The following is a 26640-nucleotide window of genomic DNA, read 5'->3' as shown; positions in this document are numbered from 1 at the left end:
TTTTACTCATTTGAGCCAATTTCTCCATATAAATTTTGCTATTATTCTGTTTAATCCTAAAGCATGTTAGTAATTTGATTAGAATAACACAAACATTGTAATTTGGTTAGGATCTTCATTTTTACTCTATTGGTATAGCCCAACCATGAAAACTGAACATCTCTACAATTATTTAAGCCTTTATTTGTTTCTTAAAAAAATCTTGTAGTTGTACTTATAAGTCATGAGTGCATCTTCATAGTTTAAGTGCCATGATTTCTTTTGCTATGACTTTAAGTGGGATTTCTCTTTCTAGTTCTCTCATTCTCCCTGTCTATTTTCTCCAGGATGAAATATAAAATCCTCTGTTTGGCTTTTTAAGCTATTCTCTGGTCACTCCCAAATTTTATTATACCTACTTCTCTTCCACATACTCTCAATCCAGTGAAAAGTCTTCCTTACTGTCCCCACTCCCCCCACAAGACATTCTATCTCCCAATTCCATATATTTCTCATGGCTGTCTCCCATGCCTGGAATGCTCTCCCTCTTTGCCTCCACCTCCTTCAGATATTAGGTCCAATTCACCCTGCATTTATCTTATATGGACTTGGTCATTGTCATTTTATTTCCTTCATTAGACTGTGAACTCTTTGAGGGCATGGATAGTGTTTTTGCCTCTATTTGTATTCAAATTAGCACAATGCCATAGCACAAAATACACACTTGTTGACTTGTTTATAACATATAGAAGTGATAATGATTTGGAAGAATTTATCTTATATTCTTCTACTTTACTAAAACTATTATCTCAATTTCTGGTGATTCTCTACCATAGTATCTACAAATAGTTCTCTCCCTATATTTATCATCTTATTTCCTTGTGTGTGTGTGTGTGTTTGTGCCTGTGTGTATGTGTGTGTAGTCTTATTCCTACAGCTAGCATTCCCAACACTGTGTCAAATAATACTGGAAGCATATTTGCTTCCGACCCAATCTTATTCAGAAAGCTATATATGTTTCTCTGTTAGAAATAATGCTAATTCTTTGCTACATAAAGGTGATGGAGTAGCTTAGGAGTCAACAGTCTATAACCAGAGTGCCACCTCTTTTTGACCAATTTAATATTGGTTTTTACATTTTTGAATACAATAAAACTTCATTTTGAAGATTTTTTTTTTTTTGGTTTTTGGAGGGGGAAAGGCAGGACAATTGGGGTTAAGTGACTTGCCCAAGGTCACACAACTATTAAGTGTTAAGTGTCTGAGGTCAAATTTGAACTCAGGTCCTCCTGACTTCAGGGTTGGTGTTCTATTCACCTGCACCACCTAGCTGCCCCTATTTAGAAATACTTCTCTTTTTTTGCCTTTTGGAGGGTAATTGGGGTTAAGTAACTTGCCCAAGGTTACATGGCTAGTTGTGTGTGTGTGTGTGTGTGTGTGTGTGTGTGTGTGTGTATGGGTGTTAAGTGTCTGAGGCCAGAACTGAATTCTGGTCCTCCTAACTCTGGGGCTGCCACTTTACTCTCTCTACTACCTAGCCTCCCCTATTTTGAAGTATTTTTTAAAATAATGCTAACTTAGTTTAGAAAAATGTTTTTGACCATATTAGGGACCTTTTCCTTCTTAAGCTTCTTAGTGTTTTTTTTAAACACATGTGCTATAGTTTGTAGAATATTTATTAATATTTTTTCCTATGGTTTGTTTTAGTGACATCCAATAAATTTTCATATGCTAATTCTTTGCTATTGTTCTCCTTAGTATAACTATTTATTATTTACAATTATATTTATTATTAGTTGTTTTTTCTGATTTATTCTTTGATCCACTAATTATTGAAAATAAATTTAGTCTCCATTAATTTTTTCTCATTTTCCTTTTTATTTCAATGATCTATGAAGAATACATTTAATATTTCTGTATTTGTGACCTGCTTATAAGTTTTACATTCTAAATTTTTGCAAAGTCCTATATTATGCTATAAAAAGTTAATATTTTAAGATTCATAATCACTAATCACAAAAAGTCTATAATGTATAATTTTTAACAGTTTATTGGGAGTTATACTTTCCTTCTAGTTTATCTTTCTGTTAGATTTGTCAAGATCTGAAAGAGTGATGTTAAAGATCACCTATAACTATCTTACTAAATAGGGGTTTTCATAATTCAGTTAGCTTTTTGTTTAATTATTCACATGCTATGTCATTTGGTGGATTTACATGCCTATTTAACATTTAAATTATTATTAACATTGACATTGATGTTGAGAGTTAACACAGTATAGCAGAGAGAGTGTTACTTTGGGAAATAGAGACTGAGTTCAAATTCTACATTTGATAACTTCCAGACTGTGTAACAGAAGCAATTTGTAATCTCTATAAGCCCCAGTATACTCATCTGTCAAATAGGAATAACAATACCTTACAAGATTTTTGTGAGAATCAAATGAGATAATATATACAAAATGGTTTGCAAAACTTAAAAGTGCTATATAAATATCAGCTATATTGTCATATTATCTATGGTAACTTTTAGCATAATATGGTTTCCTTTTTAGTAATTTTTCACAGTCTATTTTTACTGTATTTATTTGTCTTGTCCAAAATGCAAAAGTCACTGAACCTCTTTCAGTCTCTTTTTCCTTACCTGTAAAATGGGCTAACAATTCTTGTAGCACTTATCTCTCAGGGTATCTCTGAAGATGAAATTGTGTGTGTATGGGTATATAGGTTTGGATGTATACACATATATGTGAGTATATATACATAAAACACTCTAAAATGTAAAATTATTATTTGCTTATTTTAACAAGACTCTTTCATATTAGAGTATGAACTTTTAGAACAAAGTCTCAGTAATATTTATCAATATACATTTTTTGAGTTTAATTGAAGTGAACTATGTATTCCCACTGTACAGCTTATGCATATGGTTATGGAGGTACCCTGAATAGGGTTATTAAAATCAAAATTAGAAAATAACTGGCCTAATATGATAAAACACAAATAGCTTCCTCCTCACCTTTTGCCATATCATTACTACCAAGTAATTCCCCAATTCCTATCTCACTGAATTTAATATACTATTTAGATGATAAAAAATTCAGATCACATTTTAATTCATTCCAAAAAACCTTGGAGAATCATAAGATCATAGATTTAGAGATTGAAGAAACAATATAGGTCATCTAATACAATCTACCTCATTTTACAGATAAGGAACCCCAAACCCAGAGAGAATAGATATGCCCAAGGTTATACAAGCAGAATTGTTACTCTCTTACAAGGCACCTGACTTAAAACTCAGTGTTCTTTCTACTGCATCATGCTGCATTGAAAATATTTGGAATATTGGCAATGTATAACTAAGAATTACAGATCTATTTTTATCTAAGAATAATTTTTCATTTAAATTAAAATATTGAAGATTACATTGAAGAAAAAACTATTATTAAGGTTCAGAATTGTACAAATTATTATTAAAAGCCTTTAAAATGAATCTAATAATTAAGATTATCACCAAATCAAAAATGATCAAATAAAGTTTTAGTAAAGCACAAAGTATTGATTAAAGAAATAGTAATTTAAACTTATAACCAAACTTTTTTTTTAAACAAAGGGTCTTCCTACTCTTACCCACTCCCATTACTGCTTTGTCATAGTAGAAGAACTTGCATAGCTCAGTGAAACTATGAGCTATGCCATGCAGGCTTACCCAAGATTTAAATTATAAAAAGTAAGTAAAACCATCAGATCATATAGGTATGACCTAAATAATATCCCTTGTGAATATTAAGTGGAAGTGACAGATAGATTTAAGGGATTATATCTAGTAGATAGAGTGCCTGAAGAACTTCGGACAGAGGTTTGCAATACTACACAGGAGCTAGAAACAAAAAAAATAATTCCAAAGAAAAAGAGCAAGAAAGAAAAATGGCTATCTGATGAGGTTATATAAATAACTGAGCAAAGAAGGAAAGTAAAGGTAAAGGTGAAAGGGAAACATATATATACACAACTGAATGCAGAATTTCAGAGAATAGTATGGAGAGATAAGAAGGGTTTCTTAAATGAGCAATGCAAAGACATAGAAGAAAACAACAGAATGGGAAAGACAGGACATCTCTTTAAGAAAATTAAAGATATCAAGGGAATGTTTCATGCAAAAATGGGCACGATAAAAGAAAAAAAATGATAGAAACTTAACAGAAGCAGAAGAGATTAAAAAGAAATGGCAAGAATATATAGAAGAACTATACAAGAAAGAGCTTAACATCAACAAAAACCACAATAGAGTGGTGACACAATAGAGTCAGACACCCTGGAGAATGAAATCAAGTAAACCTTAGGAAGCATTGCTAACAATAAAGTTAGTCGAGGTGATGGAATTTCAGTTGATTTATTTAGAATTCTAAAAGATGATGCCAGTAAAGTGCTACACTCAATATGCCAACAAATTTGGAAAACTCAACAGTGACCACTGGATTGGAAATGATCAATTTACATCCCAAACCTAAAGAAGGGCAATTCCAAGGAATGTTCAAATTACCAAACAATTGTACCCATTTCACATACCAGCAAGGTTACAATTAAGATTCTGCAAGTTAAGCTTCAGCAATATGTGAACAGAGAATTACCAGAAGAGCAGACTCTTCAAAGAGGCAGCAGAACTAGTGAACAAATTAACAGCATTCCCTGGATTATGGAGAAAGGAAAGGAGTTCCAGAAAAAAAAAAAACATTTATTTCTGTTTCATTGACTACACTAAAGCTTTTGGCTGTGTGAATCATAACAAAATGTGGCAAATCTTCAAAGAGATGTATGTAAGTACCAGATCATCTTACTTGTCTCCTAAAGAACCTGTACACAAGCCAAGAAGCAACCATTGGAACTGGACATGGAATAACTGGTCCATTTAAGATTGGAAAAGGAGTACAACTAGGCTGTATGTGGTTACCTTATTTATTTAACTTATGCACAGAGTACATCACATGAAATGCCAGGTTGAATAAATCAAAAGCTGGAATTAAGGTTCCTGGGAGAAATATCAGCAATCTCAGATATGCAGATGATAGATACCATTCTGATGGCAGAAAATTAAGAAGAATTAGGAGGCCCCTTGCTGAGGGTGAAAGAAAGTGTAAAAGCTGGTTTGAAGATAAACATCAAAAGAGCAAAGATCTTGGCAACTGTTCCCATCACATTCTGGCAAAGGGAGGGAAAAGAAATGGAAGCAGTGTCAGATTTTATATTCTTGGGCTCTAAGAACACTGCAAGTGGAGACTGCAATCATGAAATTAAAAGATATTTGCTCCTTGGGCTGAAAGCTATGCCAAATCTGGACAGCATACTAAAAAGGAAAGACCTCACCTTGACTACAAAAGTCTACTGGTTTTTCCAGTAGTGTATGGCTGTGAGAGTTGAACTATAAAGAAACCTGAGTGACACAGTATCAATGCTTTCAAATTGTGGTGCTGAAGACTTTTGAGAGTCTCTTGAACAGCAAGGTGATCAAATCAGTCAAAACTCAAAGAAATTAATTCAGGTTATTCACTAGAAGGTCAAATACTGAAGTTGAAGCTTTTACACTTTGGTTCTTTTTTTTTTTTAAAGCAATCAGGGTTAAGTAACTTGCTCAAGGTTACACGGCCAGTTATTTCTGGGTGTCTGAGCCCGGGATTCAATCTCCAGGTCATCCTGACACTGGAGCCAGTGCTCTTACTCACTGTGCTACCTGGCCGCCCCTACACTTTGGTTCTTAATGAGAAGAGGCTCATTGGAAAAGATCCTGATGTTGGGAAAGATTAAAGGCAAAAGGAAAAGGGAACAGCAGAAGATGAGATGGATAGATAGTATTGTGGAAACAATGAACATGAATCTGGAAAGTCTTTAAGAGATAGTAGAAAATAGAAAGACCTGGCTATGTTCCATGGGGTCTAGTTGCCAAGATCTTAGCTTTTTTTATGTTAATCTTCAAGCCAGCTTTTACACTCTCTTCTTTCACCCTCAGTAAGAAGCTTTTAATGGGGTCACAAAGAATTGAAAATAACAATTGAAAAAAACAACTGAATAACAAAATTCCTACTCTATAAAGTTTGACAAAAAAAAACAGCATAACATACTACCAAATTCCTTCTAAATAATAGAGATAATACACATAAAACTGTGTTAAAACAAAAAAGTAATTTTTAAAAGTATAAAATTAAGCTTATTTCAGAATGAGCTTATTTTATAAACACTGGGGATCGTGTTCCTACTATAATGATAACTAAAGTACTGTTTTATCTCCCTTATGATCACTAAAGTACAGTCATATGAAATATGGTTTTTATGACTTCTGACAGCATGATCAAGTAACTACATGTAGGTCCAGCTTGCCTTTATTACTATAAAATGGCAAGAAATCTTCAAAACAAAGTAAAATAACCAAAATAAGAGAAAATAAAGACATCCTCACAAGGGAATATTCCCATAAAAAGAGAAGAAATTAGTAAACAAAAAAGAACTTCATATAGATGGTGTCCTAAAAGTCTTAGTGCAGTTTAAAGCTTATACGGGATGTCTCAAAAAACATTAAAATTTTGGTAAATGCTGTTCAGTGCGGAAATATCATGGAGTAAGGCAAACTAGAAAAAAACACTAAAAGAAGGGAATAATTCTGTAGTTACTCCCTGAAAGAAAGGACAGACTTCCAGAATTATTAAAAAGCTTAATCAACATAAAAAACTCAAAAGATAAGAAACAAAATTAGAACTCCTAATGAAGAATTAATTCTAAAAGAAAAGAAAATCGATGGCATAGAAGTAAAGATAAAAATTTTAATAAGTAGCATACATTCTGGAAAAAGAATGGTAGGAAAAACACACAAAATCCAGAGATACAAGAAGATATTAAAAACAAAATCTAATAATGTCAGGTCCCATTATTTCCTCATGCAGCATGATGAAGACTATAAAGTGAAAGCTGACATGTGTTGGATTCACTGTCATTGGTGGAGAAAAATGTTTGTTATAAAAACCTTAAATGATCATTTCTATTTTTCTAAGTTAAGGGACTTGACTAGTAACATAGAGTTACTAAATTTCTGTGATAGAATTTGTACCTAAGTCTTCCTGATCCCAAGTCCAGCATAGCTACCTACTCCAGGACTTCACACAAAAATCAGGATTTGGCAAAGGCTGGGAGGCTCAGGTCCCTTCAAGTTCCCTTGAGGTCAGGATTACCTAGAATTCCTTTGGAAAGGCTAATCACATCATTGTTCAACTCAACCATAGCAATGGTAGAGTATTCATACTCATATTACATATATATTGCATGCCAAATGCAAATTTAAATATCATCCCCATTAAAATGATAGCTCATTACTAGTAGGTGTTTAAAACATACTTGCAGATTATTGTTGAATTAACAACACAATGAACCTCAAATTTTTCTCTCAGTTACTGCCTTGTACTAGTTCCCCATTACTTTACACTCTGATTACCCTCTGACTGACAAATTATCTTGAGTGGTAGGTTGCTATTCAAGGTCAATGGCAGAGAGCAGAATAGGATAAAGACCTTTGGTTATCCAGTATGTTATAGATCTGCAAGGTAGTAATAAATAGCTATTTCAAATTGCCCTATTGCCCCCTCTTCCATTTTGAAATTGAACCATTGACAGTATTTAAATACAGGGAGCCTTATGTTTTTAATTTGCAATCATGGAGTTATGTTTGAAGAAAGAAGAAGAAAACAAACTGATGTGCCCAGAAGAGTGCACCACTGGTAGTCTGATATTTCTGAATGGTATTCCCTGTTTGTGTTTGTTTTCTGGTCAGTCAGTCAGTAAGCATTTATTAAGCACCTCCTATGTGTCAGACTCTATGCTAAGTGCTGAAGATACAAAGAAAGGTAAAAGACAGTCCCTGCTTTAAAGAGCTCACATTTTAATTGGGGTGAGAACATGCAAACAACTATGAACAAACAAACCATAAGGAATAAATTGGAAATAATCGACAAAAAGAGGACACTAGAATTAAGGAGGATCAGGAAATGAAGGATTTTAATTGGGACATGAAGGAAACTAGGAGGAAGAGATATGGAGGGAGAGCATTTTAGGCATGGGGAATAGCCAGCAGTGTCACTGGATCAAAGAGGACAGGCAGGTGCGATGGAAAGGAGGATAGTGTAAGAAAACTAGAAAGGTGTGAGGGAATGGGGAACAAGTTATGAAGGGCTTTGAATGAAGAGGAATTTATATTTGATGTGTCCCTAGCCAAGTCCTGTGTTATGACTTGGACAGCAGGCTAATTAAACTCTTGAGCACAGAGAACATGAAAGAGTTAGCTGATTATGACTTAGTCTCTGAAGGTCAAAACATCAGCATCCTTGTCAGCATCTTTTGAGGTTTTTCCTGTTCTCTCAGACATATCTCCTTTTGTTATGGAGAATTTTAAATTTATATACCTACTGTTTTTTTATGGGATAGACTCTATCAGAATATAAATAATGTATTCACATATATATGCATATATTTATATTATGTATATTCATATGTGTATATAGGTCCATGTGTGTATTCTGAGAGACAGTATGACATAGTGGACCCCGAATCAGGAAAACTTGGGTAAAATTCCACCTTATATATTCAATTGCTATATTACCCTCAGTAATTCATTGTATACATATATAATTTTGACATAATTTAAGAACTTTCTAAAAATTCTCAATTTTTAGGGAAAACTTTTGAAACAATGGCATTAGAAAATTATTTTTAGAATCTTAGATCTATGGTGGAAAGGAATCTCAGAGGCCTTCGAGTTAAACTTCATTTTAAAGATAAGAAAACTAAGGCCCAGGGAAATCACTCAATTTACACAGGTCTTGCAGCGGATAAACACAAGATAGAATTGGGGTCTGATTTGAACTTCATAGCCCATGTTCTTTATACTATTCTATACTTCTTCTCCCTATGCCATTTTAAAAGAAAGGGCTGGGGAAGGGAGGTTACCTATAAAGGCTTTCAAACCTTACATAAGATGTTAACATATACACATCTTTTCATTACATCAGGAAGTATAACTATATTAGATCCAAATACCTATTGTTTTGGAAAATGAGTAATACATTCAGGCTTCAAATACTTTTCAATAAAATGAAGGAATGAATCAACCTAACCTAGTAGATAGGAGATATTAAGTAACTTTTTAAAAGAGTGTATGTGTGTGTATGTGTGTGTGCGCACGCAAATATACACATATGAAATGCTGCTTGGCGCAGTGGCCACACAGTCAAACTTGGAGTAAAGGAGCCTAGATTCTACTTAAGATGCACATGCACTGTTTTGCCCCCAGAAGCTCTGATTTCCTCATCTGCATGTATAAAGAAAGTCTCCACACTAGTTGCTTCTTACCCAGCACCACTAATTCCTAACAATGTGAGATGTGCAGATATGTCTCTGCCATAAAATAAATTCAATTGTAACACAATGGCACCACCTGTAGATGTATTAGAAGAACTGAAATGAACAAGAAATGACAGCGCGATGTTTTCTATTAAGGTTTGGTTTTCAAGAATGCTTTTCTAGTACTGGTCAGTAATGATCTGCTCCACACTGTCCCATATTATATAACACTTTATTTTATAGCTCCCTAACACACACATCATATGATGGTCTGCATTATGGCTAGTGTCTCATCCCTTTACTAAACCATAAGCTCTTGGAAGACAGGAGTTGTATCCAGTTTCATATTTCTCTTAGCACCTACCACAGTGTTTTCTGCACACAGAATGTCAAAACAAATTACTATCTTATAGCATTAATTTGATGTTTCATATTCGAAAGAAGACAGTAAGAAATCATTGGACAAGGTGAATAATGAAAATCATCACAACAAAATGAAATTGACTCTAACTTAAGAGGTAGGAGGTGATTGGAAACTGGCCTGAGGGTAATTTCTAAAATAGGCAAACCAACAAATTAGAGTAAAAGTCAACATCAAAATCAAATTTAAAAAAGGGATTATGATGAAAAGAAATTTTATGCAATTAGAACATTTTTATCATAACCTATTCAAACAAGTTCTTAACGCTAAAAATGAAAAACTCTTAGCTAAAATAAACAAAATCAAACTATCACTTTTCTTACAGAAGTTTAGCTGACAAGAAAGAAGTCAATAGAGCCCAGAAACTATCTCAGTCAACAAATACTTTTTTTCTTTGACAAATGAAGAGACAGAGTAGCTAAGTGTCACTAAATTAGTATATTCATGAAATATTAGAGAGAAGAACAGAAGATTGCAGCAGGTATCTCACAAAACAACAACTAAAAAAAGTAGAGGAGTGTTATGGAAAACACTGGTCCTCTAGTAATTTAGGTTCAATACTGCAATGAAATGGAAACACTAATATAAAATTTGATAGTTAACACATGTATACTTAGATGTAGCAGCAGAAGCATATTTAGCAGGAATATTCAGAGAGGACAGTACCATGATTCAGTGGAGCTTCTCTGCCCCCGTGCTACCTATGCCAGCCTTGCCCATCAGACCTCAGTACCCAGTTGGATTCTCACAGTTTTTTGTATCCCAAGAGACCAGAAAGTCAAATTAACAACCTGATCCAATTAAGTATCAAGAATAAGGGGCGGCCAGGTAGCACAGTGAGTAAGAGCAGCAGCCCAAGTCGGGATGACCTGGGATTGAATCTAGGCTCAGATACTTAGCACCACACCCAGAAATAACTGGCCATGTAACCTTGAGCAAGTTATTTAACCCCAATTGCTTTTTTAAAAAAGTATCAAGAATAGCTGCAATACCTTAGAATAATGCTCCTATCACAAATGAGTCTGAGACATAATTAAGGGAAATCATCCCAAGATCATTTATACCTAGAATTAGAATGAAAGCAACAAACAAACAGCATGGACAAGATCCATCAGTATTTCTATAATTATCTCTTCTTCTTAGTGACCTCTGCCATATTTGGACTCTAAAACCTCAGAACATGATATGCCATGTAAGGAAGGAGAGGGCACCTAGGAACATGTACTTGGAGCTCAAAAGTACCTTCAATTTCTAGTCCAACTCCCTTATTTTTTGTATGAGGAAACTAAGGCCTAAAAATTAACATTGCTCAAATTACACAGCTGGTAAGTGACGGAGGTCAAATTTTACTTTTTAATTCATTTTTAATTAATTATTTTTTACTCCAAGTCCAATGCTTAAGAAGATGAAATTGGGACAATCAGCTCAAGTACACACAAAAGGATTCTATAATATAGGTAGGAAAGCTAGAAGGCCAAAAAGCTAGAAAGCTAGAAGGTCTGCCAAATTTTCTGGAACCATTTTTCCTAGTTTGCTCCAAAATGCTTCTTTCTATGACTATTATATGACATTGGTTAACTTTAAAAGATAGACATTAATGGCAATTAATATAATAATTATAAAAAACTTTCTACATATTAATACTTTAGTACAATAATAGATCTGTCATGTCGGCATAGGCCATCCTTCCATTGGTGTAGACTACACCATACAAGTCCTCCCACAAATCCTGCACAGATCAACTTGGCACTCTTAAAGCCATCCTCAAGGTATTTTTCTATCTTATGATACAAGTATAGTACTCAATTTTTCTATCAGTTATTTCTTCCTCTCTATTTCATAATCATCTTACCTCTTTTTCTAGTCATATATTTCTTGGAGGGGATCCCTTGCTTGCATGAAAATCATTATTCCTAACATGCTACAACTTATGCCCACCAATCTGACAGTTTTAAAAGCACTGAGCGATCACCTTTCAAGATGCATTAAAGTAAGGAAGATGCCAAATAATGAAAATGTAATTTATTTTAAAAAGTGATTAAAAGGACATTAGTAACTACTTGCCCATGTGACAATTTTCTCATCTTGATATAATTATGAAAATGGCCTGCACACATATTTAGGGCTATCCTCGTTGAAAATGTAAGCCAGGCTGTCTGTGATGATTTCCTGTGAAAGACCACATCTTCATGTATCAGTGACTGAAAAGTATATAACATACAAGATCCTACTGTGTTTACTATTTGTTAGTTACAAACCATATTTGATTCAGAAGAGCAAAACATAGCTGCAAAAGATCTCCTCCAACAAGCTTTCTACCATGCTTACATTAACATATCATAAAATATTATTTGAAAAAAAGTAACTGCAGAGTTAACTAATTGCTTTTTTAAATTACCTTTTATCAATATCAATCAAAATATAAAATAACTAGATACGCACTTGCTCAGTGTTTGCCATCATCATGGAGAATGTCTTACTCATAAACCAATAGAAGAAATCTGTAAAAAAAAAAATAAGACTGTTTGAAAAGAAGTGGCAAACCTATCCACAACTGTCACTGATTCTTACAAGTCAATAACTGTGATCAAGGGACCTGGTCTAATTTTATAGAAGTAAATTTATATACTAAAAACCCAAAAATTATCTGGCACTTTTGAATTCTGGGTTTGGGTAGAAAATAGTCTTCTACTTGAATTAATCTAATTTGATGACAAATTGAATCATCACATCTACAGGAGTATGACAAAGTTATATAAGATGGATGAGTAACCATCTAAACTATAGGTTTAAGAGAGAGAATAATACATTTTTCATAGTTATTTTCATAGGTTGCCATGGCAACAGAAGATGCTTTATCTTTCAAGATGTAGAATCTAGCAGTCACAATAATACCAACTTTGATAAAAAGACATCAAAATTATTTCTCTGATACCTTGAAAGTGGTGATACTGTTTTAAAATCTAGAGTGAACAAGTAGAAAGTTCATTAATATCTACTCATTCATATTTTTCTGATTCATCCCAAAACACTATTAAGGAAACTTATAGATCAAATGCTTTCCCCTTTTTCTCCTCAACTACTACCATAACCTTCTGTTTGGTTTCTCTGCCTCAAGTCTCTCCCCTCTCTAGTTCATCTGACACTCAGTTATTGTGATAGTAATGGCAATTAAAGATTCCCCTGTATTGGCTTGGTTTTCAAATTGATTGTGTTAAAACCCAGAGCTTGTTAATCCCACCTGTGGGATGGACTTGTTGATGTGAAAAGAAAGTCCTGAACTGGGAGGAGCTGGTGACGTAGATTTGGAGAGACACTAGAGAGAGGCGGAAGATCTTTTTTTTGGAAGCAGCACCTCCTGGAGAGAGAGAGACTAAGAGAATTGCTGGTGGCTGCTTTGAATTGCCCTGGACTTTTGAGACCTGCCCCCTGAGCTGCCAAGGACTGAGGAGACATGGCTGTTTTGCTGGTACTTTGTCTGTCTGTTTTGATGTTGTTTTGCCAGATTTGTCCACTGGTGAAAGACAGTCCTTTTGTTGAAGAAGTCCTGGAACCTGGCTGTTCGCTAAGAAGCCCTGAGACTGTCCTGCAGACAAAGAGTGAATACTGTCCACTGGTGAGGGACAGTGCTGTTGTTGCAGGGGTCTGGAGACTGTCCTGCAGACAGAATGAATACTGTCCACTGGTGAAGGACAGTGCTGTTGTTGCAGGGGTCTGGGAGCCTTTCTGTTGGTTCAAAAGCCCTGAAGAAGGATTTTCTTGTTGTATGTTTACAGAAATCCTGGGAGAGGGCTTTGCTAATATGTTCAGGGGTTCTAGGACTGTTCTACAGACAGAGGATGAATTCATGAAGGGACTGGCAATGTATCTTATGGCCTTGCTAAGCCTTGTCTCCCCAGGAACTAAGATTGCTGAGAACTTGCCTCCTGTCAAGATGAAGAAAAGACCTCCATTTGGGTATTAAGTGCTGTGTTTAAACTTGATGTAACTCTGGGGTAGATTCAATTGTGATCCAGGGGTGGGGAACTTTTGACATTATGTTTGGAAACTAATCTCCATTTGAGAAGAGGGGCTTTGTGGTGGACTTAATTAAGGTATAGCCTAGGGGTGGAGAAGTATTTAGAACAGAGACTTTGTAATTGATTGAATGATTGGAAGGTCCTGGGGTGGGGTAGTACTTGGAGATTATTTAATCACACTTAGTAAATGCTGTATTTTGAATGATGTCATGTTTTAATCTTCTCTGTTCTTGGTTGGTCACTGAATAAAATAGAGAGCACCTATGCTGGTATTTTGAACCTGGGAAGTTGCCTTCTTTTGGCATTACATTACAGTTATCAAAGTGATCTTCCTAAAATATAGGTCTGACTATATCACATGTCACCCCTCCATAATTATTTTCTTCAAAGCCCTGTTCATATCTTTCTAGTCTTCTTAGACTTTACTCCCTTACATATATTTTATGATCCAATGACCCTGGGCTTCTTGCACACGATATTCTATCTCTCAATCATTCACTTTCAGTACCTGTCCCTCATGTCTGAAATTCTCTTTTTACCTCCACTGCCTGGCTTCCCTGGCTTCCTTTAGGTGTCAGCTAAAATCTCCCCTTCTGCAATAAGCCTTTCCTGGTCCCCCTTCATGTTAGTACTTTAAATCTGAGAATACTCCCAACTTATTTGTATGTAGTTTGTTTTAACCATATCATGATTAGTGATTGTGAGCTCCTTGAGTGTAGGGACTATTTTTATTTGTTCCTTTCTTTGTATCCTCAGCACTTAGCACAATGTCTGTCACATAGTAGGAATTTAATAAATGCTTGTTGGTGACTTGACTTCATGTTACTTTTTAGAATACTTTCATTTCCCATATTTGCCTATCTATAACAACTGCTTTGAAATTAATCTTTGTCATGTGACCCAATGTTATTACCTTATAGCCACACACTAAACTAATGATAATTCACATTCAAGTTTAAACAGGAAATATAGAAGGAACCATTTTGCAATTTATACACTTGTAGAATTAGACTTGTAAACCTCAGAGGTAGGTCCCATAGCCCAAATCCCACCTGAGGAAGCAGGAGTCCAGAGAGTTTGGGACTTGATCCACACAAGTACTAAAAGGTAGAACCCAATTTGTGTTCAAATTCACTAGGATGAGATCTTGCCACCAGAATTGCCTGAGGACTCCTAGAGGTTGTGACCAGTCTTCTAGGTTCAACATAGAAAGTGGGAGAGCTCAGAGTCATACTCAAGTCCCATGACTCCAAGTTTAGAGGCTCTTTCTATAAAAGTTGCTGAGGGGCACTGAAAATTTAAATGACTTGCCCATGGTTTTACAAACAGTAGGTGTCGACGACTTTGAACCTAGGTCTTTTGGACTCCAGTTGGCACTTTATTCTGTATACCACCATAAGTCATACTACTACTACTTCTAACTGCTCCTACTCCTGCCACTGCCGAAGCCTCACTTCAGCAAAATAAAGTAGGAAAGACTACAAAGGAGTCAGATTCTACAATGGTCAGGGACACATCTATCCTTTCACAAGGCTGTACGGGATGCGAGACAGAAAGCGGGGGAGAAAAGGACGGAAGCCACGGCTGTCCACAAAGAAACTCCCCCACCTCGTGCCAATCTCGGTTCACCCTAAACCTAAAGGTTCCTGGGAGTTGGCTGGACAGCTCCTCAACCATCAAGAAGGAACTAGCGCCTCGAGCTCTCTTGTTGTCACTTCCGCTTCCGGGGAGGGAGCGCCTAGGCTGTCCCCGCCTCCGGAGAGCTGACGGGTGGGTGGGGCTAAAGGGGAGGAAGTGGCGGAGTACATCCGGTCTTGCGGAAACTCGGCGCGGTGGCTTGGCTGACAGGCGCCGGATCCTGGGCAGAAGTACCGGGTCCCTTCCATCCTCCTCTCGGTTCTTCTCCCTCTCCTCCTTCTCTTTCTTTTCTTCCTCTTCTTCCTCCTCTTTCTCCTTTCTCTCGTCCTCCTCCTCTTCTTCCTTCTTCTCCCCTTCATCTCCGCTGCCTCAGCCCCAGCCTTCCCAGCCTCCCCAGTCCCCATGTTTCGGGGCGGGAGGCCTGGAACCGAAAACCCGCTCGCCTGCACCTCATCATGTCCGAACTGACGAAAGAGCTGATGGAGCTGGTGTGGGGCCCCAAGACCAGCCCCGGCCTCTCCGACACCATCTTCTGCCGCTGGACTCAAGGTACCGCGGGGCCCGCGCCCTCCCCGGCTCCTGCGGGGCTCGCCGCCCCCCGGCCTGGGCCCTCCGGCGCGGGGCGGGCAGGTGCTGGACCTCCGGGACCTGACCCCACCCCAGCCGGGGCGGATCTGCCGGTGCCCAGAGGGCGGTGGTGTGGACTGTCTCCGAGAGCGCTGCTCGGTGAACCTCGAGTCCGGGAACTTAAGAAACATAACTTTATGTCCCCGTAATTGGCTACCTTTGTAAAACTACCTGTGCGGTGCATTTAATCAAGTGAACAAGAGTTAACTAAGCCCTTGCGACGTGTCAGGCACCTTGTTAAGCGCCGGGAATATAAGGAAAGGCAAAATGTCCCTGCTGTCAGGGAGCTCCCAGTCTAATGGAAACAGGGTCTGCGGGCTTCTCCAGACTGCCAACGCGGGGCGTGCTGCGAGAAGGTGCAGTCTCAGGGCTACACTAATGCGTCTGGGTCAGTTTCTTATAAAAGGTCGACTTAGTGGGCTTGTCCTTGTCCACACTCCATCCACATCAGTTTCCGATTTTTAAAAACTGACCTAAGAACTTGTCAGCGCTTTGTGTCCACACCAGTTTCCTATAAAAATGAATGGCTTAGTTGGATAGTTTTAGGCTAAGGTTACGAACCCCTTGACTACACTTCAAGTCGTCTTCAGTTTCCTATAAAGGTTGACTTAGTTGGAGTATTCCAGGGCTTAGGTTAAGATCCCCTTGTCAATACTTTTCGTCCACACCAGTTTCCTATGGGGAAAAAATGACTTAGTTCGACTGTTTTAGGCTTAAGGTTAAGCTTCTCCATACTTTTCCTCATCAGTTTCCCATTTTTTTAAAAAAAAGGCGGTGTGGTAATGTAGTTGGATTGTTTTCTGCTAAGGTGAAGAATCTTTTGTCTACATTTTGTCTTTACTGAATTACTTAGTTGGAATATTTTAGACTAAAGTTAATAAAAAAAAAATTTCTGATGCGGGCTTTGCATCCTCATCAATTTCAGTAAATAAATAAATGACTCTGTCGAGACTGAGGTTAATAAGAAGCCTTGTTGTACCTTCTGCCTTCTACATCAGCTTCCTCTTCCTGGTGACTTAGACTGTTCTAAGCTAGATTCTACCTCTTGTGTTAAGAGAGGAGGAAAATAAGAGGTGGATGGGTGGTCGGAGGAAGCTGTTTTATTACAGCTTGCCTGTTGTAATTGTTTGTGGGTGTGTCGCTAATGTTCAAGGCGTGGTTCGGGATATAGAGCTACAGTAGTACATCATTGCTGTAGATTAGAGGGCAAGGCTGTTTCTTGTGATCCATTACACGTCTTTATGAAGGGGTGGGGAGTTTTATCTTCGGAGTCCTAGGGAGCCTAGGACGCCAAGCAGCTCCCTCAGTACGAAGTAATTTTGCCAGAGCAAATTTGGAACTGTATTTCTTGGGATGAGAGTAAAAGTTTGTGTTACTTTTGAGAACACATTTTGGGCATCTGAGATTGTTTCTATCTTTTTTATTTTAACAGCCCATTTGTGATACAAATATATGTTCAAGAAAATTATTGTTGAACATTTAAAATTCAAAACATACTCAGAATATACATCATAAAGAAAAACATAATATATCTTTCCTTATCAGAGTTTCAGAATCTTTCAAAATTAGAACTGCGGTATTTTAGAGTTAGAAATTTAGGCGCGACTAGGTGGCGCTGTGAATAGACCACCAGCCCTGAAGGCAGGAGCACCAGAGTTCAAATTCGACCTTAGACACTTAACACAAAACTAGCCCTGGGACCTTTAGCAAGTCACTTAAACTCAATTGTGCCCTACCTTCCTGCCTCCAAAAAAAAAGCAAAAGAAGAAGTTTAAAGATATTCTACTCCATGCTTTCCCCCACTCATTTTAGGATAATTGAATTTTATTTAACCCCAGCCCCTAAAATAGTATGTTGCTAGCATCTTTATATATTGATTGATTGATTGATTGATTGATTGATCAATGAAAGGTTAGGAATCGGTTGCCTCCCCAGGTTAAGTGGCTCGTCCAAATTCACACCTCTAGTTAGTGGTAGAATTATAGAATATCAGAATGGGAAGGATTCTCTAGTGACCAAATAGTCCAATTCATGCCTGAACAAGAATTCTTTCTGTACCATACTAACTGGTCATATGGTTGATTAATTTCAGTGAGAGGGAACACAGCTGCCCTCTTAAGAAGTGAATCTACTTTTTGATAGTTCTGATGGCTGGATTAGCTAATTTTTCCTTTAATTGTGCCTAACTATACTTTTCTTTCTTTCTTTCTTTCTTTCTTTCTTTCTTTCTTTCTTTCTTTCTTTCTTTCTTTCTTTCTTTCTTTCTTTCTTTCTTTCTTCCTTTCCTTTCCTTTCCTTTCCTTTCCTTTCCTTTCCTTTCCTTTCCTTTCCTTTCCTTTCCTTTCCTTTCCTTTCCTTTCCTGTCCTGTCCTGTCCTGTCCTGTCCTGTCCTGTCCTGTCCTGTCCTTTCCTTTCCCAGGAAGAAAAAGTCTAATCTCTCTTCCATATAGCAACCCTTAAAATACATGAACATAGCTCATCATGTCCCAGTCTTAACTTCCCCAGCTCCTTCAACTGATCAGTATATGACAGTGTCCCTTTAATAAATTGTTTCCATTGAAAGTACATCAGTTGCTACTCATTTTACCCTTTAAAACATCCTCTCTCTCTCAAAGCCTTTGCATAGGCTATCCTCCATAACTGGAATACATTGCCTACTCCTTAGAATCCCTAACTCCTTTCTTGCATGAGACCTATACTGATTTCTGCCTTCTTTCTTCCTTAGTAGTGCCCTTACTCCTCAAAATTACTTTCTATTTGTTATTTGTATGTTTGTAGTTTTTCTCTTTATATCCTTTGTGTTAGCATAGTGCTTGGCATTTAAATACTCGTTGAATAAATCTTACATCCAATGTTTTAATCTATCGAAATCTTTGAAACCTGACTGTGTGTTACAATTGCTTGTTAGTATTGTTTCATCTGCAAACTTAGTAAGAGCTTGTTTTTGAGTGATTGATAATAAAGCCATCTATATCTTTATATAATAATTCATTGATGAAGATACTTATGCTTAGCATAAGACTAAGCATAGATTCCTCAGTTGACATCCTTTGAGTTGACATCAAATCATTATGGTTCTAGAGCCATAATTATAATTCAGCTCTCCTTACTTTCTGTGCTATTTTCATTGTATTGTTTTGATGGAATTTCTAATTTATTCGATATAATTGTAAACCAGATTTCACTTTATGGGGTGTAATTGTTTGGTCTAAAATCTCATGTTTTTAAAATCTTATTTCAGGGTCAGGTGGCTAGGTGGCAAAGTAAATAGAGCATGGGCCCTGGGGTCAGGAGGACCTGAGTTCAAATCCAGCTTCAGACACTTAACACACACACACACACACACACACACACACACAAACTAGCCATGTGACCTTGGCAAGTCACTTGACCCCAATTACCCTGCCTTCTTTCCCTGCCAAAAAGCAAAAAAGAAACCAACAATAAATAAATAAATAAATAAATAAATAAATAGAATCTTATCTTAAATTTTGTTTCCCTTTTAGTTATCCTTTGGATCTTTGCATTTTTATAACAAATACGAATAAAACTATGAGATATATATATAGTTGAAATGCGGGGGATACATTGAAGCTTTTAAAGGAAGCATTATTTTGCTTGCTTCAACCCTTACGGACCATCCAATCTGTGTAAAACATTTTTTTTAATGTTTTACCCTGTTAAAATATGGAAATATTAAACTTTTGTTTTGACCTGTTAAGGTAAACTCATGATATGGTTATTGTAGTGTGAAATAGTTTAATTGTGGGCTCTGCCAAAGATCATAGGCTTATGGACCAGAAAGGTACCTTAGAAATCATCTAGCTCAACTCCCTTATTTTACAGATAAGGAAACTGAGGATAAGAGGTTACATGAGTGCCCTTGTCCTCAAAGACTTTATAATCTTCGGCTCTAAATCTAGTATTTTAGAGAATATTTTCTCTTGTATATGTCCTTTGTAAAATGTAAGATAAAATTGGACTTGACAGCTTTTTAAGAGGACTAATAGTTATGAACCATATTGGTTTCATATAGCAGTGTTCTTCTACATTGGACATTTCCACCCTAATGTATTCCCAGTCCTGAAAAAAGTGCCCATGCTCTCAAGTTTTCTTTGACAGTTACAGACACCTAAGTAACAATTACAGCTACTGCCATTTCAATGCTTTAAGGCTTGTAGAATGCTTTCCTCACTATAGCATTCTAGATAAATAGTGCCACTATTATTAATCCCATTTTTTGGAGGAGGTAATTTAGCCACGGTCCTCTGGGTACCTGAAATAATTGTGATCATTCTTCTAGTAAGTGCAGGCCTCTTATCTGCAATTCTAACATTCTTTAAGTCTTGACCTGGACTTTAATCAAATTGAAAAGTGCATACATTTTGGCATTATTACATGAATAACTAATGGACTATTGGAATTATTTTGCAGATACAAGGTTATGTTTGTAAAATTGCTGAAAAGGGCTTATTGAAATATTAGCCAGGGTAGATGTCCTCACAGAGAATAATTTAATAAGTACCACTTCAGAATTTACAATGTTTCATATTCACTTAGAAAAATACTTAACAGAATAAAATGCTTTAAATGAGCAATTCCAAACATTGTTAATATTTCAGGGTAACTGAATATATATGTTTGGTGATTAAATTTGTTACACTGAGGTTTGGAGTAGGCTTTTATTTTTTGAAATTCCAGTTGCCAGAGATTACTCCAGCAGTCATTTGGGATGTCTGAGTAGACAATAAGACTCCACTTTGCTGCACTTAAAATGCTGCATTAGTGTTCTGACATCAACTCTGGCATTGTTTCATAAATCTATAATGGTACTTAGTATTGGACTGCATTCAGATCTTGAGCCATCATTAAGAAACAATTGACAGATATAAGATTTTTATTTTTATTTTTTTAGAAATAAGTTTTTTAAGACCATGTTTAGATGATATTTCTCTTCTTGAATTGCCACTGACTAAGTGGAGCAGTTTTGAAATGTATTCAGAATATAGGCATCTATATGCCTGAAACTGCATTGTAGATGAGTGAGCTTTGACTTTGTTTACTAACAGAATTATTATTTTCATGAATTATTACAGATTATTTTCATGAATATCTAGAAAGGAAACTGATCCTATAGATCCAGGATAACTTTATCAAGAACAGATCATGCCAAGCTAATCTCATTCCTTTTGTTTGTTTGTTTGTTTGTTTTGAACAGGGTTAGCTAATATCATAAGAATGCTATAGGTGTGGTTTATGTTTACCTAAATATTAGCAAAATATTTGATAATTAATCTTGTGAACAAGATGGAGAAATGTAGGCTAGCTGAGAGATTAAGTAGGTGGATAGGGAACTCATTAAATGACAGGACAGAAAAATAGTTTGATGGTAACTTGGCAGGTTGTCTAATTTAGTGGAATCTCTAGAAATCTTTTCTTTTCCCTGTTTTGTTTTAATATCAATGACCTGGATATAGGCATATGTGTATACGGTAGATAGAGAAATAGATAAAATATATACATGTATATACATATTTACATATATGACACATAAATAAACATATACATGGTATATTTCATATCATATGTATAGTAAATATATACATATATAATAATACATATACTATATGTATATAGTATGCTTGTCAAACATTTAGGTAACATAAGCTAGGAGAAATATATAATATATACTGCATGATAAAGTGAGGATACAAAAAAGTGTTTGATAGGCCAGAACATTGAGCTCTGTATGATGAAATTTAATAGACATGGTCAATGTCTTGATTTGTTTTGCTTAAAAAATACATACTACAAGGGAAAGCTTCTAGATCAGGATAGAGACAAAATAATGGATAATGCTAGAGATTCTCAAAAAAGGGTATCAAAACATTTAAAATGCACAAAAGAAAACAAAAAAGTAAGAAAGGGACATGAAACAATGGTTTTTACTTTTTTAAATTTGTATTTATCTATCTATAGTTTTTATTCTTTCACATTTTTGTATTTTGAAGTGTTTGTAGATGGTTCATTAAAAAGCAAATTTTAAAAAATGACAAATGTAAAGCTTTTCAAAATCATAAAATCATAAACCCAACTTCACAAATACAAGACTGGAGATGAGCAGGGAAGAGCATTTTAATGGACTTCAGACTCACTGTGAGTAAATGGTGTTTTTAATGAAAGCTTGAAAGTTAATGTAAGCTTTGGCTGCATTAATAGAAGTCTAGTGTCCAGGACAGTGAGAGTATCACTGTACTTGTACCCTAGTGAGGTCATCTCTTGTGTTGAGTTCTGCATTCCATATTTTAGAAGAGTCATAGTTGAAGTAGAGAATGACTAGGGAAAAATAATAGGGCTCATGGATTGAGAGCTAGAAGGGAACTTAAAGGTAATCTAGTCAAAGTAAGTTATTTTACAGGTGAGAAAATTCAGGCCCAGATAGTTTAAATGACTTACTCAGGCAAGGTAGTGAGTGAAAGAAGCAAGATTTGATTGAAGGTCTACTTCCTCTAATTCCAGTGTTTTTTCTACTGTAAAATGGAAAGTCATGGTTTTTGAAGGACCTTGAGCCACTGTATGTTTTCCTTCTGTTTATTATTTCCAATTTATCCTGCAGTGTATTTGTACAGAGTTGCTGGTTATCTCATTAGACTGTAATCTCCTTGAGGGCAGGAGATTTTTTTGGGGGGGGCCTTTCTTCATATCCCCCAGGGATTAGCAGTGTTTGGAAAAGGATAATATTTATCCACAAATTTCCCCCAATTTTGCCCCAAAGTTGGGGAAGGAGATGTATCATTTTTCTCCTCTTAAACATCAAGCATCATCATAATTATGCAACATTCATTTTTGTTTTGTGTTTTTTTTCTCATGTATTGTTGGAGTCATTTTGTATTCCTGGTACTCTTTATTTCACTCAGTATCAGTTCACAGTGTATTTTTCAAGGGAAAATATTACTTTTCATGTGTTTGGCATTTCTTCCCACCTAAAGTTTATGCTGCCACATACCTCTTTTTCCGATGACTTAAGTTCTAACACAGGAAGACATGTATGAACTGGTGCAGAGCAAAATAAAAACAAGAAAACAAACTGTCCAGTAACTACAAAATGTAAAGAAAAAATGCCATTAAAAGGCCGTGAGATATAATTGTAATGTAGTGACCAACTTGGGTAAGAAGCAGCTAAGTGAGTGAAGTGAGTACTAGACCCTGAGTCAGGAAGACTTGGATTTACATCTGTTCTCACACTTAGTAAGCCGTCCAGTGTTTGCTTCCTAGGGTTGTTGTGAGGATCAAGTGACATGATGTTTGTTAAGTGCTTAGCACAGTTCCTGGCACATAGTAGGTGCTTAATGAAAGCTTATTACATTTCCCTTCCCCCACTGAAAAAACTAACTCTTTTAAAAGTTAAAACACTCTCTCCCTTCTCTTAATAGAGAGGTGAAGGCCTTCAGATATAGAATGTGTTTACCTACTGTCTGGCATGGTTGCTATGTTGATCAGTTTGCTAAAATGTTTCTGTTACAAGGTAAGGTTCATTGGGAGAGGGAGTATTATGGTGAAATGCCTGAGATATAAAAACAAAAGGCAACAACAAAATTTAAAAGTGGGATTTAGATACCTCTTATGGTTTGAAACAGGTCATTTAAATCAAACCTAAACTTGCCTTTTTTCAACTTCTATTCATTGCACCTAGTTTAACATTCTATGACCAAGCAGAACAAATCTAATTTCTCTTCTCATTGACTGTTCTTCAGTACCTAAATACTGTTATCATGTCCTTCTTAAGATTCTTTTTCTCCAAGCTAAACAGCCTGAGTTCCTTTAAATGACCCTCATATGGCAGCAACCCAACTCTTTTGTTTGAAGTTTTTACTGATGTCTTTTTATATCACCTTAATTTCAGAACATATTCCCTCCCCAAAGAGCTGTTTCTTGTAATAAAGAATAAAAGAGTTAAAAAAGGAAGTTCAGCAAAAGTAATAAATTAATCAACCATGTCTGATAGTCACTGCTCTCTCCAAAACTACCAGTGATTTGCTTGTTAAATTTAATGGCATTTTCTCAGTTTTCATCCTTCTTGATCTCTGTAGCATTTGACAGAATTGATCAGCCTTTTCTCCATAACTCAAAAGTTTTCATGACACTATTCTGTCCTGGTTCTTCTTCCTATTTGACTTCTCCTTCTCAGTCTCCATTAATGGATCTTTATCCAGGAGCAGACCTCCACTGACTGGGGATCCTCCAAGGCTCTGTCCTAGATCCTCTTCTCATCTGCCACTAGATCACAGTTGGCAATCTAATCAACTTTCATGGATTCCATTATCATCTCTATGGTGAAGATTCTCACCTCTGCTTATTTAGCCCCAACTTCTTTCCTAACTTCCAGACTTATATCTCAGACTGCCCATAGACCATTTTTAACTAGATGTCTTATAGGCATCTTAAATTTAACATATCCAAAACTGAACTATCTTTCCACCCAAATCCTCCCCTCTTCCTAACTTCCTTTTTAGTATTGAGGGTACCATCATCCTTCCAGTTATTCAGGCTTGTGACCTAGGTGTCATCCTTCCTTGACTTCCTGTTCTCCATCCCTCAATATACAATCTGTTTCAAAAGGCTATTTAACTTCATAACATCTCTCATATATGACCCTGTCTCTTCTCTCACACTTACTGCCACCCTGGTGTAGGCCCTCATCTCATATCTGGATTATAGCAGTAGCCTACTGGTTCGGCTGCCTGCTACAAGTCTCTCTCCTCTCTAGTCCATCCTTCATTTAGCTGTCAAAGTGAGCTTCTTGAAATTCCTGAAGTTCAAGTTGTACCGTGTTACCCCTCTCCTCAATGAATACCAGTGGCTCCCTATCACCTCCAGGATCAACTATAAAATCCTCTGTTTGACTTTCAAAGCCCCTCATAACCTCTCCTCCTGCCCATCTTTCTATCCTTCTTACACTTCCCTCCCCCACATTCTCTTCAGTTCAGCTCTTTGTTCCCAAAAAAGGTCATTTTAAGGCAGTCTCCCTATAAGGATCCTGAAGACTGCATTTTAGAATTAGTTTTTTTTAGGAAGGAATGAAACCATTTCAATACCACCATACATTTATTAGACTGTTGATTGCTATACAGATTGTGCCTATGTAGAACTTTTATGTTAGACAAAACAAACTTTTGTAATTCCCAGAAGAGTCAACAATTACAAGATAATTGTAAATAAAGGTAATAAAGGTAAAAAAAGGGGGGGGGGGCTCTCTGCCATTTTTTTGCCCTGCCTGTTTTTGGTTGGGCATTGAGTAAATTAAATAAGAAACAGTGAGTTTTAGAGATTATCACCACAAAGCCAAACTCAGAAAGATCTGAGGCATACTTAACACGTGACTGAGTTTCCTCAGTTGTAAAATTGGAATAATAATAATAGCATCTACATCACTGACTTATGAGGACCAAAGGAGATAATATGTGGCAAACAATAAAGTGTTATTATGTATGTGCTAACTAATATTGTTGTTATTATTATTATTATTATTTACCACTACTCTACATTCTTATTTTAGAGAATATAGTTAATGTTCAGTGTTAAAAAATAAAACGTATGACTTTTAGTGTTTCTTGGTAAGCTTTGAAAAGTCAAAATACTACGTCAAAAGTGACCAAAAAGCTCATCCCTCTTTTCTTCTAAGCAGTGAAGAAAACAAAATAGAACAATACTAAACTCTGAATTTTTATTATATTTTAAAATTCAAGTTGATGAAAGTTTGTTATATGTTGCCTCATTTATTCTCTTCATTTTACAAATTGAAAATCGAGGCACAAAGAGTTATCAGATTGTTGAGACTTAGCTACCATTAATTGTGTTACATATTCCTTTCCTAATCAGTAGACTTGTGTCTCCAGCCTTTTACTCCACTAATCAGTTAACTCCATAGATATTTTGCTTTCTCTGATGAATGATGTTTCTCATAGAAACATTTATTGATATTTTTAATCATGTTATTTATTTTTGCTTTTAGGCTTTGTGTTTAGTGAATCAGAAGGTTCTGCACTGGAACAATTTGAAGGTGGACCCTGTGCAGTTATTGCTCCTGTTCAGGTAACATGTGCTGGTAATGATTTACAAAATGCATGGTGAGAAGACTCAGTGTTCAATCTGGGGGTTGTTTGTTTTGGTAAGGGTTTAGTCTAGACCCGTGATTGCAATGGTTTGGGGAACTTCTGAAGCAGTGTGTATATCTTGGGAATTTCACCTGTAACTTACAATTCTAGAAAGCTTCCCAAGGCATTGAAGTTAAGTCATTTGCCCTACGTGTCAGAGGCAGATCTTGAACCTATGTCTTCTTGCATTCAAGGCTGGCCTTCTAGCCATTATTCCTATGCCACACTGCCTCTCATGTTTTGGTTTACAAAAGCCTGTATAATTGTTAATCTTTTGCATAAGGCTCTCAATCAACTTCAACCTTTTATCAGTTGCTATTTAAGTGTAAAGGGGGAAAATACTGATTTCTAATGTGTGTTTTTCAGTGTCCATACATGTACTTTTTTGAATACCCCAAGAGATTATTTATACTGCACATCGC

At 36.2% G+C, this 26640-nt stretch overlaps 1 protein-coding gene across 1 annotated transcript in view; it reads left to right on the top strand.

The window, feature by feature from the left end:
* Positions 1 to 15573: 15573 nt before the first annotated feature.
* The window catches only part of MINDY3 (MINDY lysine 48 deubiquitinase 3), a 112173-nt gene continuing 101106 nt past the window's right edge, over positions 15574 to 26640 (top strand). The window contains exons 1-2 of the mRNA XM_069086250.1: positions 15574 to 15986; positions 26077 to 26156. Coding sequence (XP_068942351.1) covers positions 15893 to 15986; positions 26077 to 26156 — 174 coding nt within the window. The 5' untranslated portion in view covers positions 15574 to 15892. The remainder of the gene's footprint in view (positions 15987 to 26076; positions 26157 to 26640) is intronic.

Source organism: Petaurus breviceps, unplaced genomic scaffold (genome assembly GCF_028583685.1).
Source record: "Petaurus breviceps papuanus isolate PSGF00001 unplaced genomic scaffold, PetGlider_PUasm1.0 178, whole genome shotgun sequence".
Classification (NCBI taxonomy): Eukaryota; Metazoa; Chordata; class Mammalia; order Diprotodontia; family Petauridae; genus Petaurus; species Petaurus breviceps.
Note: the sequence above shows the minus strand (reverse complement) of the source record. Positions and strands in the feature narration are given on the sequence as shown.